This window comes from Podarcis gaigeae (genome assembly GCF_964106915.1).
Source record: "Podarcis gaigeae genome assembly, chromosome: 13".
In the NCBI taxonomy this organism is placed as follows: Eukaryota; Metazoa; Chordata; class Lepidosauria; order Squamata; family Lacertidae; genus Podarcis; species Podarcis gaigeae.
Genome location: NC_139689.1, coordinates 17,321,304 through 17,337,142, shown reverse-complemented (window position 1 = coordinate 17,337,142; position 15,839 = coordinate 17,321,304). Strand labels below are relative to the sequence as shown.

Here is a 15,839-nt window from a genome sequence, read left to right as displayed (position 1 = left end):
TGTGGGTTTTTTAGGCAAGACATACTTGGGTAGAAAAGAGTTTTTAGTTCTAACTAAATCTGGAGGTGCAGCAGAGCCATGCTTGGCTCCTGGGATAGCTCAGTTGGTGGAGCATGAGACTCTTAATCTCAAGGTCATGGGTTCGAGCCCCACATTGCGCCAAAGACTGCAGGGGTTGGACTAGATGACCCTCATGGTCCCTTCCAACTCTGCTATTCAACCCTATTCTATTACATCCCCCTCACATTCAGCAGAGATACTGCCAAAGATGTCCTTTCCCCATCAGCTTCAGAAGCAAGAGTGCAAAGAAGGAAATTTGATCAGCTTTATCAGTCTAACATCAAAGGGAAGTTCAGCACAGAGATCCTAGGACAGTGAGAAAGTTTGGGAATCTTTAAAAATTCCTTCCGCGACCAGAAGGGGGAGGAGTATCAGGAAGAGTGGATTAAATTTAATGATTATCTAGTTAGATTTGTTAAGTTAAATTAACTGACCTTTAAAGCCCTAAACGGCCTTGGTCCAGTATACCTGAAGGAGCGTCTCCACCTCCATTGTTCTGCCTGGACGCTGAGGTCCAGCGCCGAGGGCCTTCTGGCAGTTCCCTCGCTACGAGAAGCCAAGTTACAGGGAACCAGGCAGAGGGCCTTCTCGGTAGTGGCACCCGCCCTGTGGAACACCCTCCCACCAGATGTCAAAGAGAAAAATAACTACCAAACATTTAGAAGACATCTGGAGGCAGCCCTTGTTTAGGGAAGCTTTTAATGTTTAATAGGTTATTGTATTTTAGTGTTCTGTTGGAAGCCGCCCAGAGTGGCTGGGGAAACCCAGCCAGATGGGCGGGGTATAAATAAATAAATTATTTATTATTATTATTATTATTATTATTATTATTATTATTATTATTATTTTATTGATGTGAGCAAGTCTGGTCCATCCTCCTCCTTGCCCCTTCTTCCCACCCACCCGCCCACCCTTCCCAACCCTACCACTGATGCGTTTCCTCACCTGGTCATTCATAGAGCGGACATCAACAAGCCCACCTTGGTTCTTACTGTAATAATGGGGAGCCCCAATCAGAACAAGGTCGGTATTGTTGTCTTCATCTAGGTCAACGGAACAGACTTCAGCCCCATAGTAAGAACCCAACTGGAAAGAAATAGAAATACAATATGGAGGTGACTGGCAGAAGTGAAGATGACCAATTAGACTAGTGGGCTTAATCTTTGCCAAAACAGACTCATGGGCCAAGCTGAGAGGCATGGGTGGGGCAGCTCCCCCCCCCCCATAAAAAATACATAGCTAACTGAGGTTATGCCTTCCCTAGCAAAAGGCCCTCCCCAACAAAAAGCCTGGCTACGCTCATGTCAAAAGGTCTAGCAGGTTTAATGAGGTCCATAGATTTACCACCAATTATTTAGATTTTAAGAACAAGGCAGGCTAATGGCACTCATAACTTTAGTTTCATGTCTAGCTTGGCCCTGAGAGAGAGGGGGGGGGGTGAGGGAAGGAAGATGTAGGCCCAAAACCCTCTTGGAATATTGATGTGAAGCAGTTTGAGACTGACAGGAGTATCCCATGGCAGAATTAATCAGATAGTCAACTGGAATCTGTGATCAAATAAAGGTCAGTCAGAGAAGGGGGCACAAGAAAAAGGAGAAACACAGGAATAGAGCCTTTTCAGATTTTAATACAGTGGTACCTCGGGTTAAGTACTTAATTCGTTCCGGAGGTCCGTTCGTAACCTGAAACTGTTCTTAACCTGAAGCACCACTTTAGCAAATGGGGCCTCCTGCTGCCGCCGTGCCGCCGGAAGACAATTTCTGTTCTCATCTTGAAGCAAACTTCTTAACCCGAGGTACTATTTCTGGGTTAGCAGAGTCTGTAACCTGAAGTGTCTGTAACGTGAAGCGTATGTAACCCGAGGTACCACTGTAGTTGCAGGATTTACTCCTAGTCACTATCAATATGATGTCTGCTTATTGTTTAGCAGCTGCTCAGTGATTTTTGACAAGCTGTTCGATTATCAACTCCCTCTGTCTCTTCCATGTGTTTGAAGTAAACTTTCTAAGAGAAAGAGGGGAAAGGCAGTAGGACACCTGCTTGGCATGCAGAAGGTCCCAGGTTTCCATCCTCAGCATCTCTAGGCAGGGATGGGAACATCCGCTGCCTGAAGCTGACTGCTGCCAAGTCAGTGTAGACAGTACCAAACTACATGGACCAAGAGACTGACTCCTGCGCTCCTATCTCTCTGCTGGTTCTAGATTAGTTAAGGTAGCCTGCCTTGCTTTAAAACTCAACTTCCAGGGCAGCTTACAACTTTCACACCCAAGATGAAGTGAATGGGAGACTGATCTGCACCCCGGTTTCTGCCTCTTACCTGTTCCCCTTCAGGGAATACCACCAAGCGCTTACTCTGGCTTTCAAAGACTGCGACAGCTCCAACATGCTGGTATCGCGGAGCCCCAGCTATGTAGAACTGCTTCTTTCCACGCTGAGCTATAGCCACCGAATAGCCTGTCAGAGACAAAGAAAGAGCAGGTTGTGGACGTCGGGTTGGATGAGTTAGCTCCTGGCAGGCCATTAGATATGGAAGCAAAGGAGAAGCTGCCTCACTCACCCAGATATGAGACATTGAAGGAAATGTTCAGGAATTGGATTTGGGGAGGGTCTCCCAAAGACTGTTCCTCCAGACCCCCAGACCAAGTGTGAGCACCAACAGCTCCAGTTACCACATGGCCCTGGAAGAAGATGGAGGCGTGAAGAAAGATAGGGAGGGGAGTACAGACTGCAGTCCCAGGTGTGGTGGTGGTTTCTCGGTGTTGAAGGACTGCCATAGGAACTGACTTGGCCCCTGCACTTGTCATCTGAGGCCGTTTTTTATGTCTTTGCTCCCCAAGAGGTTTGGAGGGTGGAAACACAAGAACTGGCCTTTTCTGTGATGGCTCCCTGACTGTGGAATACCCTCCGCAGAGAAGCTCGGCTGGCGCCATGGTTACATGTCTTTAGGTACCAGGCAAAACCATTCCTCTTTACCCTTTGGTCATTAAATAATCTATGGCTTGTTAAAGCTGTGGGATTATATTATTATGATGCTATCTATTATTATATTTTTTATTATGTGTGTTTTATAGTGCTCCGTAAAATGTGCTGGGACATTTTGATAAAGGGTGATATGACAATTGAATTAACAACAACAACATCAATAACTGAGCTCTACTCCCCAGCCCTCTCTGTTTTAGACATTAGTCAAATTGCACCTCTCAGTTCTCCTCCAATTAATGACCAAACCACAGCCAAGTCAAGCATTTCTCCACACTGCATAACAAAATAACGGGGTGTTCTACATGTAATCTGTTAAGTTGTGGGTTGACATAGTAGACGACACAGCGATTTCTCCAAGTAGCTCTTTATTTTGTAAGCTGGAATAGAACTGACTGCAAACAGCTCAGCCGGCCTGCTTTTATAGGCAGCCGGCTGTCAACATTGTAGCAACAACAGCCCAGAGTTCCCGCCTAAAATAACTGACGTGGACCTGAGTGAAAACTATCTACAGACCTGAGTGAAAACTATTTACAGTATCCCCCTGCTGGCCCAGGGTGAAACTTCACTACATAACATAATCATAGAATTATTGTGGTGTTTAAAAAAACAACACAAATTTATTAAATTTATTCAATGATCATCTAGTCCAAAGCTATTCTCCAACCAGTCCTATCCCTTATAGGCCAGTATACAGATTTAAATCCAGATCAGGAGGATACCTGCAGAGCACAGAGCTGCAAATGCCTTGAACCAAACAGTCAAACTACATACACACAAAGGGAACAACATTCCCAGGGTGCGAACCAATCGGTAGGGAGAGAAACTGAGTCCTTCTCTATATATGGTGATCAGACTCTGCGCATCAGCAGAAAACATTCATGAGTAAGGCTCCCCAAAGGAAAATTGGGGGGGGGGGGAAGGCTGCACGGCAAAAAGACAAATCCATCCCACACAGTGTTGTATTGCTAGTTGTGGCAGCCCATGAGGAGAGACCTCCCTTTAAATAGGGACGGTGGTAGGAATTGTTTTCAGAACTCATGAATGAAAGATTAAGAGGAACCGACTGAGATGCATAACTGAATGGGAAAATAGAATTGGATTACAGTACTTTTTCACCATCTCTCATAACATTGGAAGCCAGAGTCCTGAAGGGAGTGGAAGCAAATTATAGCTTCTTCTAAAACAAAGTTATTGTTCCCTTTTATTTTATACACACACACACACACACACACACACACACAACAAGTGCATTTTTCCGGGGGGACGCAGGGGTATGTATACCCCTAAACATTTTGTGAATCTTTGTTCTTTTGTCAATTTACTGTATTTATTTTCCCCGATTTGAACTATAAAATGGTGAATTTCTTGAGTCAAAATGAGTATACCCCAAACATTTTTTTAGAAAAAAAGCACTGTATACACACACACACACACACACACACACACACTTATTGTTTGGATGGTCTTTTGTAAACCACTTTGTGAGGTCTGCCTAAAAAGTGGGATATAAATACCCCAAACAAAGCATATGTTCTTATGACAAGAGTTTCTACTCACTGGGGTGAGGAGGGCACTGAATCCACCCTGAGAAAGTTCTTTTTGAAATGAATTGCCAGCAGAGATTCCAGAGGTCCCTTTTGGGGAAACGGAAGATAATTAAGACAGGCAAGAGGTAAAGAATGGAAGGGGGGGCAAGGAGAAGAGGAAGGTTGGCCTCAAAATCTGTCCTTTCTAAATGGTCACGTTAGAGCAGAACAAATGCAATTTTCCAGGGTTGGGAGAAGAGTAAGCTTTCGTACAATAAGTACTTTTGTTGTGGGGCTTCAGCATGGATGGCACCCCCACATTTGCACCTCCTTTGCAAACGGCCAGGCAGAGTCAGGTTGCACAGTGTCGGTGAATCTGTTGGACGCCTCAGCATTAGCAATAATGATTGACACAATGGCTCACCCTGTTCCACAGTGCCCATGTCATTTTGTGAATTCTGAAACTTAAACTTCATTCCCTTGTTAGGTACTTCAGTTCTTTACATCCTGCCCCCCCCTTTACTGTACCACGCCTATAGTTCTTGGACAAAACTGAGCATTAGCAAAGATGCTCCATCACCTTGCGACACTGACCTTCAATGGCAAAGATCTTGTCCTTCAGCTGGTTCTGAATGCTACTGAGCGCATCAAAGCTGTCGACTTCGAAAACATTATTAGGTGACGAAGCAATTGTGTTCAGCTCATCTGTTCTAGTTTCTTTGCCAACCTGGAACAAGCAACAGGGAATTTCTATAAAGACGTCTTGTCCCCCCATTACTAATGGGTCCCTGCCACATATAACCTCAGCACTTGGTTCCCCAAGGGACCAATCCTGCACTTGTCTGCTTGCATGGTGCAGTCACAGAATCCACACATTGCAATCTCAATGATGGTTTTGAACTCCATACCCCAATGGCATAACGGATGATGCCTTTCTTATCTGCAGCCTTTATAGCAACTTCAAATGTGGTTTTCACGTCATTGGATACGCCATCGGTCAAGACAATGAGGAGTTTCTTGCTGTGAGGTCGCATGCCAAGCTTGGGTAAGAAGACTTTATCCCTGCAAAGAAGGCAGCAAATGGCTTGGGTCTGAAGGGACTAAAGGCACCTGGCTCTTCCTCCAACCCAAAGATTCATTTCCCTGGTACTCACGCCACATAGCGGATGGCAGTCGGGGTGTGAGTATTTCCTTTGGTCTGTTGAATTGCGTCGACTATTTCCTTCACCTTGCTTTTAAATGCATTGTAGTAGTTAAAATCAAAAACCAGGTTGACTTCAGTGGAAAACTGGACCATAGCAAACTGGAAGACATGAGGAGGAGGAGTTTGGATTTGATATCCTGCTTTATCACTACCCCAAGGAGTCTCAAAGCGGCTAACATTCTCCTTTCCCTTCCTCCCCCACAACACTCTGTGAGGTGAGTGGGGCTGAGAGACTTCAGAGAAGTGTGACTAGCTCAAGGTCACCCAGCAGCTGCATGTGGAGGAGGGAGGAATCGAACCTGGTTCACCAGTTTACAGTTTACCGCTCTTAACCACTACACCGCACTGCTCCTCTTTCCCCATGCAGTGGGGAGTTTGGAAGCACATGTGAAGAATCAATATCATTTGGAGAATGGCTTATGTCATCAATGAAAATACAGTGAGCACACCCCACACTTTGGCACCGTTAGTCAACATTCAGGACTTAGAAGCCCAGGAGCTCCTCTCTGGCAAATGACACCAGATGGTGAGTGGCAATTGTTAGAGTGGTGGGAAACTGTGGCGTGTGCTGCATACCACCACATCTGCCAGCCTTGAGCTGCCTGCCATGTGCTGCCCAGCAGCATTCTGGGTAAATAAGTCTAGCTGACACAGTGGTTCACTTCACAGCACCTGATGCCCAACCATTCAATATATTTTTCTAAAGCAAGCAGTAGTAACAAGAGGGCATGAGAAGGGCAGCCCAGCCCAAAAGCTCAGCAATGGCAGTGACGGGGAAGGAGTACAGAATTAAGGGCAGCAGATGAAGAATGACCAGTGCCACATGGGGGTGCCTTTCAAACTTGGCAGGGCCTGTGACCAGGTGAAACTCAAACTCAAACTCAATGGTAGAGCATCTGCTTTGCATGCAAAAAGTCCAGGTTTAATCCTCAGCATCTCCAGGTGGGGCTGGGAAAGAACCCTCTCAGAAATCTGAGAAAGGGGAATTATGAGTCTCAACACCCTTAACAAGCTGGTGTTCTTTGAGGGAAGCCATGACTGCTTAAATGCTATAAGAGTGCTTTGAAACTATGGAGGGGGTGTGACCTAAGAAGCAAAGCCCAGTGACACCCACCCACCCACAGTCACTTCCCACATGCAGCGCCAAAAAGCTCCTTATTGCTCTCACCTGCACATCTGCCTCAGAAACAGAAGCCATTAGCTGAAGGGTGAAGTTCTTCACTGTGAGAAAGGAACCTTTAGAAATGCTCCCAGAGTCGTCAAATAAGATCACAGCATCCACGCCAACAGTGCACTCTGAGTGGACAAGAGGCATGACGGGTGTGGAAAATGGATTGCATTCCCACGACATCCCAAAACAAAGACAAACAAATAGCCTCAACGAGGAACGGAAGCCGATATGCCCCAGCATCCTAAAATAAACTTTGCAGGACTCCATAATGTGGGGATTGTCCCATTCAAGAGCCACAACATTTCTCTCCAGTCAGAACCCTTTGCACAACGGTCTTTAACACATGATAATCTCAGGTAACAACTGCAAATGAGGAATTGGGTCTGAACATCCCAAATTAAACTTTGGGCTGCCACAAATCACAGAGCCACACCTCCAAGGGAACATGAGATGTTCCAGAATTATGTCCAACCGAGTATTTGGTTTTAGTACATGACATTGCCAGGTGTACAAGCCCACATCAATAATAGTCAAAAACAAAATGAACAAGGAACCAAGGACATGTACCCCAAACTAAGCTGTGAGTCACCCCAAATCAAACATCCACACCTTCAGGAGAGTGACCTCTGAGAGACACGATGCAGGTAGAAGATACCATTCTGGAGGTGTGCAAGTATGATTTGCAGCGGTCAAAATTCCTTATTTGTAATTGACATATTGGGTCACTGTGTATTACAGAGCAATGTACAAAAAGAATGGTTTGACTGGAAAGAATTGCCATGGAACTCAAAGGGGATAGCCTGATAAATACAATATGGGGTAGGCCAAAGCTTATCTTGGGGTGCTAGAACTGCAGAATAACTCTCACCTGGCATGCAGATGCAGCAATGGTGAAAAGCTGCACATATTGAATTTCTAACTGTGCTGCAGCACTTAAAAGGACACAATATGTTTGACAACCTTGGTCCAACCTCATGCGCATGACTGTCTCCTCTTCCCCTTTACCAAACGGATGCTCCCCAACCTAGCTTATTAATGCAATAGGCTATGAGGCATGTGAAGCTAATTTTCTCCAAATCTTACCTTGGAAAGCTGGATGGATCTCTTTGGCAGGTTGGTTAAAATTGCTCATGATATAGCAGACACCATTCAGATAATCAAAGTCCCCACATCGACGCTCCCATGTTGGGCCACAGGCCTGTGTGGACAGGAAGGATGAAAACAGCCATGGGATCCCTGTCTCTTAAGCTGATTCACCTAGGTCATATCCACACCATAGACTTATTTATTGAAATGTTTAAAGCACTCTTATACCACGGCTTCCCCCAAAGGATCCTGGGAACTGTAGTTTGGTAAGGGTGCTGAGAGTTGTTAGGAGACTCCCTACAGAGCTACAGTTCCAAGCATCCTTGAACTACATTTCCCATGATTCTTTCAGGGGAGCAAAGGCTGTTAAAGTGACATAACTGTGCTTTAAATGTATGATATGGATGTGACTCTAGATTGTCTCAGCCAAACTGAGAGAAATTCCTCCTCAAGGCCAGGTCAGGGCATTTTCTGCTTGAGCTCAATATTTTCTCTCCAAAGCCAAGTTGCAAGGCACCCACAGCTGGTCAAGTTATTCTGTCACCTGAAGCAGAAAATCCCACAAGTTCCTCTTCCCATCCCTGACAGTAAAAACACAATATTAATAAATTTCAAAATGATTTTTTCCTCCTTTAATTGCGCCCTGAATCAGCTGCTTGAGGCGGCTGCCTCATTCTCACTAATGTCAGGGCTGCCTCTGTTTCACCTCCTTTTTGAGTGACAGATACTGCCAACGCAGACACACCCATGGATTTGCACTATTTTGCTATTTGATTCCACTCTGGTTTTACTTACTATTATTTTGGAGTCTGATTTATCGGCAGCCAGCGAAAGTCCCAGAGATATTCCAGAGGTATCTTTGTTTCAGACAAGGAGAGATGGCATGTAGAAAAAAGAGACAGACATATAAGTGAGACATAATATATAAAGAGACTTTGTCCCCATGTCTCATGGATACATACACAGAGTTCCTAGCTATTCTGCATACCCTCCAAAATTTAACTGATGAAAATAGGGACTTGTAACATCTGTATCAGTCTGTAGTGCAGATATGCCCTCAAGAGTTACCTCTCTCTTCTCAGGAGATAAAATCATCAGATGTGACACTCTCACCTTCAGAAGAACGGAGGCACACAAATTTTTAGCTTACTGTTGTGGTGGAGAACCACTGGCTGGCACTTCTCTGTATCATACGAGCAGCGGAAAAGCGATCCCGTCCGGTTGCCTGACATGGGGGAACTCACTACCAACCTGCAGGAGGGAAGCAAGTTTTAGGAAACAACTGTTTATGGGCATATGGCTGCTCTGAACAAAATTAACCGGCAACGGTTTGGTTCTCACCAGGACGTGCCATCGTCTGCTCTCGTCTGGACAACACGGTAGCCAAACTGAGAGGCCTTGTCACCTCGGAAAAACACCGGCGTCTCTGTATCAATGATGTTGAAATCTGAAGAGACTGCAGAACCTAGAGTGGAAAATGGTAGCAGAATGCTGTGGCACAGAGAGTTCGGTGCATCAACACTGCTAAGAAAACATTTCCTTTTCACAAGCTGCCAGGGGCTCTTCCAGATGTGGAAGATGTTCAAGTTCCAGTTTGAGCTTAAAACAATTTTTGTTAAAAAGCCCCACCTGAAAGCAGCCTTGGGTTGGGGGGTGGAGAGCAATTGGAGAGGCTACCAATTGAATAAAGAGGCCCAAGTGTCCATATATTATTACACTTTTTTGCCACTGTGAATACTGTTTATTATGCCTATGCTCCAGCTGTCCCTATCGACTCACCCCAGTCCCTGGTAAATCATTGTTCCTTTGGGGAGGGGGAGCAACCTTGTTTACATCTTGTTACTATAGGTTGCCTGGGCCGAAAGGCAAGTGAATGGGCAGGGAGGAGGCCTGTTCGGGGTATTTTGCCTGTAAACCCCCCACCCCACCCCCCAAAAAAACAAAACCCTGGAGCCAGCAGCACAGGGTTCTGTTTTCTTCCCAGGGGTCTCTGGCAGCTAAATCTTTGGCTGGGGAATGGACACATCTTGTCTCTAGGAAATGTAGACAAGTGGCCACAGGTAGAAGCAACAGGTGTCTAGAAAAAGGAGACAGGGGGCCTAAGAAGATTGCAAGTGGGTGGAAGGGGCAGACAGTAAGGGAAGGTTCAAGGAAGGAGGGGGAAATGCCAGAGAAGAGAAACACAAACAGCCGGCAGCTGAAGTTCACATGCTGCTCTTTTGGAAACAAGGCAACCTCTGACTGACTGGATGAAGTCTGTGCTTTCCAAATGCTGGGGTGGAAAGTCTGTGGTTGGCACTTTCCAAGAGAGCTACATGGAGCTGGCGTATGGCTGAACTATGGATCAGAAAGATTTTTTCCCCTGACAGTAAGAGCTGTTCCACAGTGAAAGAGGCCCCCTCAGGAGGTTGTAGACTCTCCTTCCTTGGAGGTTTTTAAGCAGAGGTTGAGTGGCCATCTGTTACAGACACTTTACTTGAGATTCCTGCGTTGCAGGCGGGTTGGACTAGATCAGGGGCGCCGACTTATAAAAAATATTGGGGGGGCGGGGGCCCATACCGACTTATAAAAAATATTGGGGGGGCCCAAGACCTCCAAACCGCTGCTGCTGGGGGAACGAAAGGGGCGAGCCCCGGGCTGCCCCGACCTTAAGTGAACCTGTGAGGGCCCGCCCTTTGCGGCAGCCGATTGGCTGCCGCTGTGGGCGGTGAATATTAATGAGCTAGGGGGAATCCCTGCTTCTCGCGGGGCAGCCCCGCAAGATTGTTGATGGGTCGAGAGCCCGCAACCCCACCCCCTCTCTAGATCGGGAGTGGCTTTGTTTTAACTCTTTACTGAATGTATTTTAAAAGGTAACTATCGTCAAACAAGGAAAATAAAAAATACCAACATAATTTTGTGATTTTACAAAGCATAATATAACTAATAATTTTCTTAAATTATTGCCCCCCCAAACGAATTTTTGAGGGGGCTCGGGCCCCCTCAGGCCCCATGGAGTCGCGCCTATGGACTAGATGACCCTCGGGATCTCTTCCAACTCTACAAATTATTTGATTCTATAAGTTGTTCAAATCTTGCACATACAGGAAGCTGCCTCAGGCAATCCATTCTCTCCCAGCAGCAACCCCTGCTCTGCAGTGAGGATGTGGGGAGAAAGAATAGTGCTGCTGACCTACTTTCTAAGCTCTCTGCATAAGTTTTACAACAAAACTGTATGTAAATGGACTCGGAGTGCTCAAAAATGCTACAAAAATGCCCAATATTCCTAGGGATAGCCTGGCTGCAGCAGGATGCAAGCCCACCCCCATCGTAAGCGCCACTTCTTTTAGCGTATGAGTTTTAATATTTTATTTCCTCATGCATACATTTGGCTCTTGACCCACATGTCTGGCCAGGAGGAAGTTGGCCACATTTGGACATTCCCCAACACGCGGCTTCTCCGTTGACAAAGAGATGGCTAGATGAGTCATTTGACCCTTATTCTCCTTCCCATTCTTATGGCCTCTTCCACACCTTTGCAATGCCTTGAATCCCCATGAGTTTTCTTAGCGTGGCAGTGGGTGCATGTTATTTCTTCACAGAATGTGTCAGAATGCACACAGTGGAAAAAGAAAGGGAAGGGTTTGTGGCGGCGAGGAGGCCTTTTTGCTCCCTGAAGTAACTCTAGCAACCAGAGGCCAGGAAGCCGTGTCATCTCCCTTGCGCAAGATGCCCTCAGTGACCCCACTGGGGAAGCGGCAGGCAGCCCAGATGCCCTTAAACATTGGCTTGATGCCAATGCAGAGGTGGTCCTACCATTTGGTAGGCTGAGGAAACAGCTTCAGACATAAGATGCTTGGGTGGGGGTGTGTGTGTGTGTGTGTGTGTGTGTGTGTGTGTGTGTACCAAGCAGCTACAGGATGGTGGGAAGCAGAGGTGTGTGTACCATGTCATCCGCTGCCCTGCAGCTCCAATCTACCATATTTTCCGGTGTATAAGACAACTTGGTGTATAAGACGACCCCCAACTTTTGAGAAGATTTTCCTGGGTTAAAAAGTCTTCTTATACGCCGGAACATACGGTAGTCCGCTGCCCTCAGGTGGGGCGAAGGAAACTCTTCCGCCATCAGTGTTGGACTAAAATGAAAGCTGCCCATCTAGTAGAGCTTTTGGGGACAGTGGTCCCAGCTCTTTCTCTCTCCCCTAGCCCCCTGTTCTGCCAGCCGCCTTTGACAAGGGGAGTTCAGTCCCGCTTTCTGCAGGGTTCAGGTGCATGATGTACCCTCATGTGCAAGGAGCCTTCTCAGGGACTTCCACCAAGCAGGTTTGAGTTTTCCACCCTTCATCTGACGCACAAGAGAGTTCAGTTCTGGTTGCTGCAGGGATAGGATGTGCCATGCCTCTTCCTGCCCCACACCTGGTGTTACATATGACATCTGGTGTGATTTAGGGAAAATTTGGCCTGGCCTCCATGGGCTGAGGTTTCCCACCCTTGCATTAGGGAGAAAGAGCCGAAACTCATGCTTATCCCTGCAGTTCTAGTTTTGTATGTACCCAGGTGGGGGGCTGCTTTTTTAAAATAATAATAATACAGCATTATACTTGCGGTCTCAAGTGGTACAGTCCACTAGACCACCTCAGGAATCTACCATCTCATTTGTTTATGTAAGCATTTCTATCCCACTTTTCAATTCTGAAGAAATGTCAAAGGTGGCTTACAATCAAATCTCAAATAATGGAGGGGCAGGGGAACAGGTTATGAAAAAAGGTATACAGTAAAAGCAGCCAGATAAAGCAATGATAAAAAAGAGGACACAAAAGTTAAAAACAATAGGCATCACTAAAGACTCGACATTTCTGTTTACTAAAAGCCTGGGTGAATAAAATAACCTTGACAATTGCCTAAAATTTAGGAGATGGCCCTGGATAGATGTTGCAGCGGGTGGATTAGATTAGATACACCTGGGAAGGCTGTTTTAAGGCTCTGGCTACGGAACAGAAAAGTGCCTGCATTTGCCACTGTCAATTTCTGAGGCTCGAAGGCACCTGAGTCAGGATACGTTTGCCTTAGCTTAAAGAACAGACAGGCCCATGTGGAAGCAGACATCCTTATTCCATGCTCCAATTTGTATAGGGCTGTTTAGGTTAAGCTCAACGATTTCAGCAGAATTTGGAAAGCCAGTGAACAACACTGAAGAGCAGCAACATGTTTTGCGAGACCATGCAGCTCTCGTTCTCAAACCAGTTTGGAACAAACTGAAGATGGTGGGTAGCCTTCAAGGGTAGCCCCACGTTACACACTGCAGTAGTCTATAAAGTGGCTGTCTGCTGAACATCTTGAGCCAGCCTCTGTAATCCTGGTAACAGCCCTGCGCGGTGGGGCAGTATTAATTAGCCTCATATTGGTTGCGCGAGGTAGGAAGGTCTCAGATTTTAGCCCCAAGCTCTCAAGGTAGCTTTCAACAACTCGATGCACCGTGCCGAACAATATGGAGAGATGAATATTAACCTACCTTACAGGGCTGTTGTAACAATACAATGGATTAGTGCGACAGGCTTTAAACACAGGCAAAATAAATGCAAAGTGGGGTTATTATTTAGTAAGCACTTAATACCACTAGACCTGTAGAAACATTTTTTGGTTTTTAAAAAATCCCCATTTCAGTGCTTGACTGAGCAAGCCTTCCCACGCACGGTAAGTTTTTGTTCCTTTTTTAAAGTCACTGTCTAAAACACTGCAGCCCCCTCCCTGCCCCCCCATTAGCCCTGATTCAGTTTACCTGCAACCCAACCAGCTGCCCCAACTCCTGATGGCTCCAACTTTAACCAAAAAAACTCCCAACCCCTGCTCCTGTGCCTTTTAAAACAGCTGTAAGCAGGTGGCACTACTTTTCTCCAAGCTGAGAACAGGTTCACCTGCCGATTGCTGCAGATCAACTTGCTGTTAAAGACACAGGAACAAGCCAAAGCCAGTTCCTTTGGGATCAGTTGGCAACCCTACACCTGCCCCACAAGCCAAAGTCGAGCTGCAGTACGTACACCAGCCAAGGCAGAGAAAGAAAGCAGCTTTGAGGATCCACTTCGTTTCGACGGCAGGCTCCATGCTGTTGCTTCATCCAGTCCTCTGTGGCCGACTTGCATGGAGACTGCGCTGCTGCAAAGTCTGGCATCTCATTTCCTATTATTGCCACACCAGTATCCGTTCCCCCCTCAGTTTCAGCATGAATCTCTGATTTGCGCCACCTACAAACCACACCCAACATTAAATGCTAGACAATGTTAAATTAACAGAGTACGGCTGCCTCTTTTCCCAGAGGCTTTCTTCCATTCCATTTTGGTTGCATGGGACAGACAAAACCTAACAAAGTTTTTCTCGCCACTGAATGTCCAATGTTCAGCAAAAGTATATCCCTGCATATCAGGTGCTGGGGGCAAACGTCACAGGGTCATCGTCACTTTCAGGATGTGCTTCCTAGAGGGCGACCCATCAATAGACACAGAAAACTGTGCTAGGGATGTTTTCCAGTGTGTTCCTGTAAGACATCTTAAAGGAAGGGGTTAGAACCTGTGGTGCTGGACTCCCAAATCCCATCAGCCCCAGCCAGAATGACAAAATCGCCAGGAATGATGGGGCAAGTCTACTATCCAGAGCGCTAGATTCCCCATATCTGGCCTCATGCCTGCTGTATTGAGGAAATGTAGACTTCAGATTATCAAACCTCTATTTTGGTCTGTTCATCAGTGGCTTGTTTCTCACCACCAGAACATTATCCTTATTGTCTGAGCCTGCTAGCGGGATGTTTTCATTTTTTAAAGATAAGAATCCACAATAAATATATTGTGGGAATTCTAGCTTCCAAGGAAGTAATGCGACTATTTACTTGAGTGTGGGACAGTTGTGCTGGATGGCCGTCTTACAAGATCTTAAATGAGCTCTGATATACTGGATAGAAACTAAAGGCACTCCCTTTCCTAGCATCCTCACAGAAACTAAAGGCACCCCCTTTCCTAGCATCCTCTTTGAAAATGAGGTTTCTTCCTTATGAACAGGAACAGCCCAAAGCATTTTGTTGCCTCAGGCGAAGCAGAAATCTCTCCATGCCACCCCCAAGTCAAGTTGCATAGTTTCCAAAGCTCGTGAAATTATTTTCTGCGCTTGTGGCAGGAAATATCGTGATCACCTCTCCCCGACAATAAAAAATACTGTAATAATTAACTTGCTGCCCTTTCAGAACACCAAAATATCTATATGTGGCCAACATCTAGAAGTTGTTTTTATTTTGCTGTTGGCTTTAATTTCTGCAATTGTCCATTTAAAAAAATCTGTGCATGTACCAAAAATACCTGTCTTGTTTTAAGGGCTCTGGACTAGTGTGTATTACAAAGGGAAGCCACCATCTGATTTGCCAAACACTCTACCCTGTAAGACCTAAGAGGAATGGGTGTAGATGAAAGGGGGAGGGGCACACTTAAAAGCATGGCCTTCTCATGAGGTTTGTAACAAGGAGTGGGGTAGTATAAAGGAGCTGAAGAGCAATGAATAAAATTTGAGTCATGAGTAGGTTTGAGTAAAAAAAGGCCCCCTTTAAGTTGATCCCTACAGATGAAAATAGTAATAGACACAAAGTAAACCACAATTTCTCCACCAAATATTGTGCAAGATGGTAGAACAGTGAACTATGTCACTGAATGGCAACTTGTTTTACCCTCTCTACCTCCCCCCAAATCTTCTATTTGCTTGTGTATGACAGTCTCTCCTCCCCATCACTTAAGATGCTACTGGAAGCATTGAGGAGCAGACAAGAATTGGCAGCTAGAAGGCTGCATGCCAA

General features: G+C 45.9%; 1 protein-coding gene across 3 annotated transcripts in view; it reads right to left on the bottom strand.

The window, feature by feature from the left end:
- LOC310829165 (integrin alpha-X-like) overlaps positions 1 to 14,213 on the bottom strand; it is a 29,630-nt gene extending 15,417 nt beyond the window's left edge. Inside the window, exons 1-13 of one of the 3 annotated variants that reach the window (XM_083707320.1) lie at positions 14,047 to 14,213; positions 9,371 to 9,494; positions 9,180 to 9,280; positions 8,825 to 8,886; positions 8,027 to 8,141; positions 6,941 to 7,068; positions 5,723 to 5,871; positions 5,477 to 5,630; positions 5,163 to 5,295; positions 4,600 to 4,676; positions 2,618 to 2,738; positions 2,378 to 2,514; positions 1,006 to 1,146 (exon numbers count right to left, since the gene is read on the bottom strand). In XM_083707320.1, coding sequence (XP_083563446.1) covers positions 1,006 to 1,146; positions 2,378 to 2,514; positions 2,618 to 2,738; positions 4,600 to 4,676; positions 5,163 to 5,295; positions 5,477 to 5,630; positions 5,723 to 5,871; positions 6,941 to 7,068; positions 8,027 to 8,141; positions 8,825 to 8,886; positions 9,180 to 9,280; positions 9,371 to 9,494; positions 14,047 to 14,110 — 1,506 coding nt within the window. In that variant the 5' untranslated portion in view covers positions 14,111 to 14,213. Of the gene's footprint in view, positions 1 to 1,005; positions 1,147 to 2,377; positions 2,515 to 2,617; positions 2,739 to 4,599; positions 4,677 to 5,162; positions 5,296 to 5,476; positions 5,631 to 5,722; positions 5,872 to 6,940; positions 7,069 to 8,026; positions 8,142 to 8,824; positions 8,887 to 9,179; positions 9,281 to 9,370; positions 9,495 to 9,808; positions 9,958 to 11,394; positions 11,465 to 14,046 lie in introns of those variants that run through there. The other 2 variants (XM_083707321.1, XM_083707322.1) reach the window with 2 other exon arrangements.
- Between the last annotated feature and the right edge of the window lie 1,626 nt (positions 14,214 to 15,839).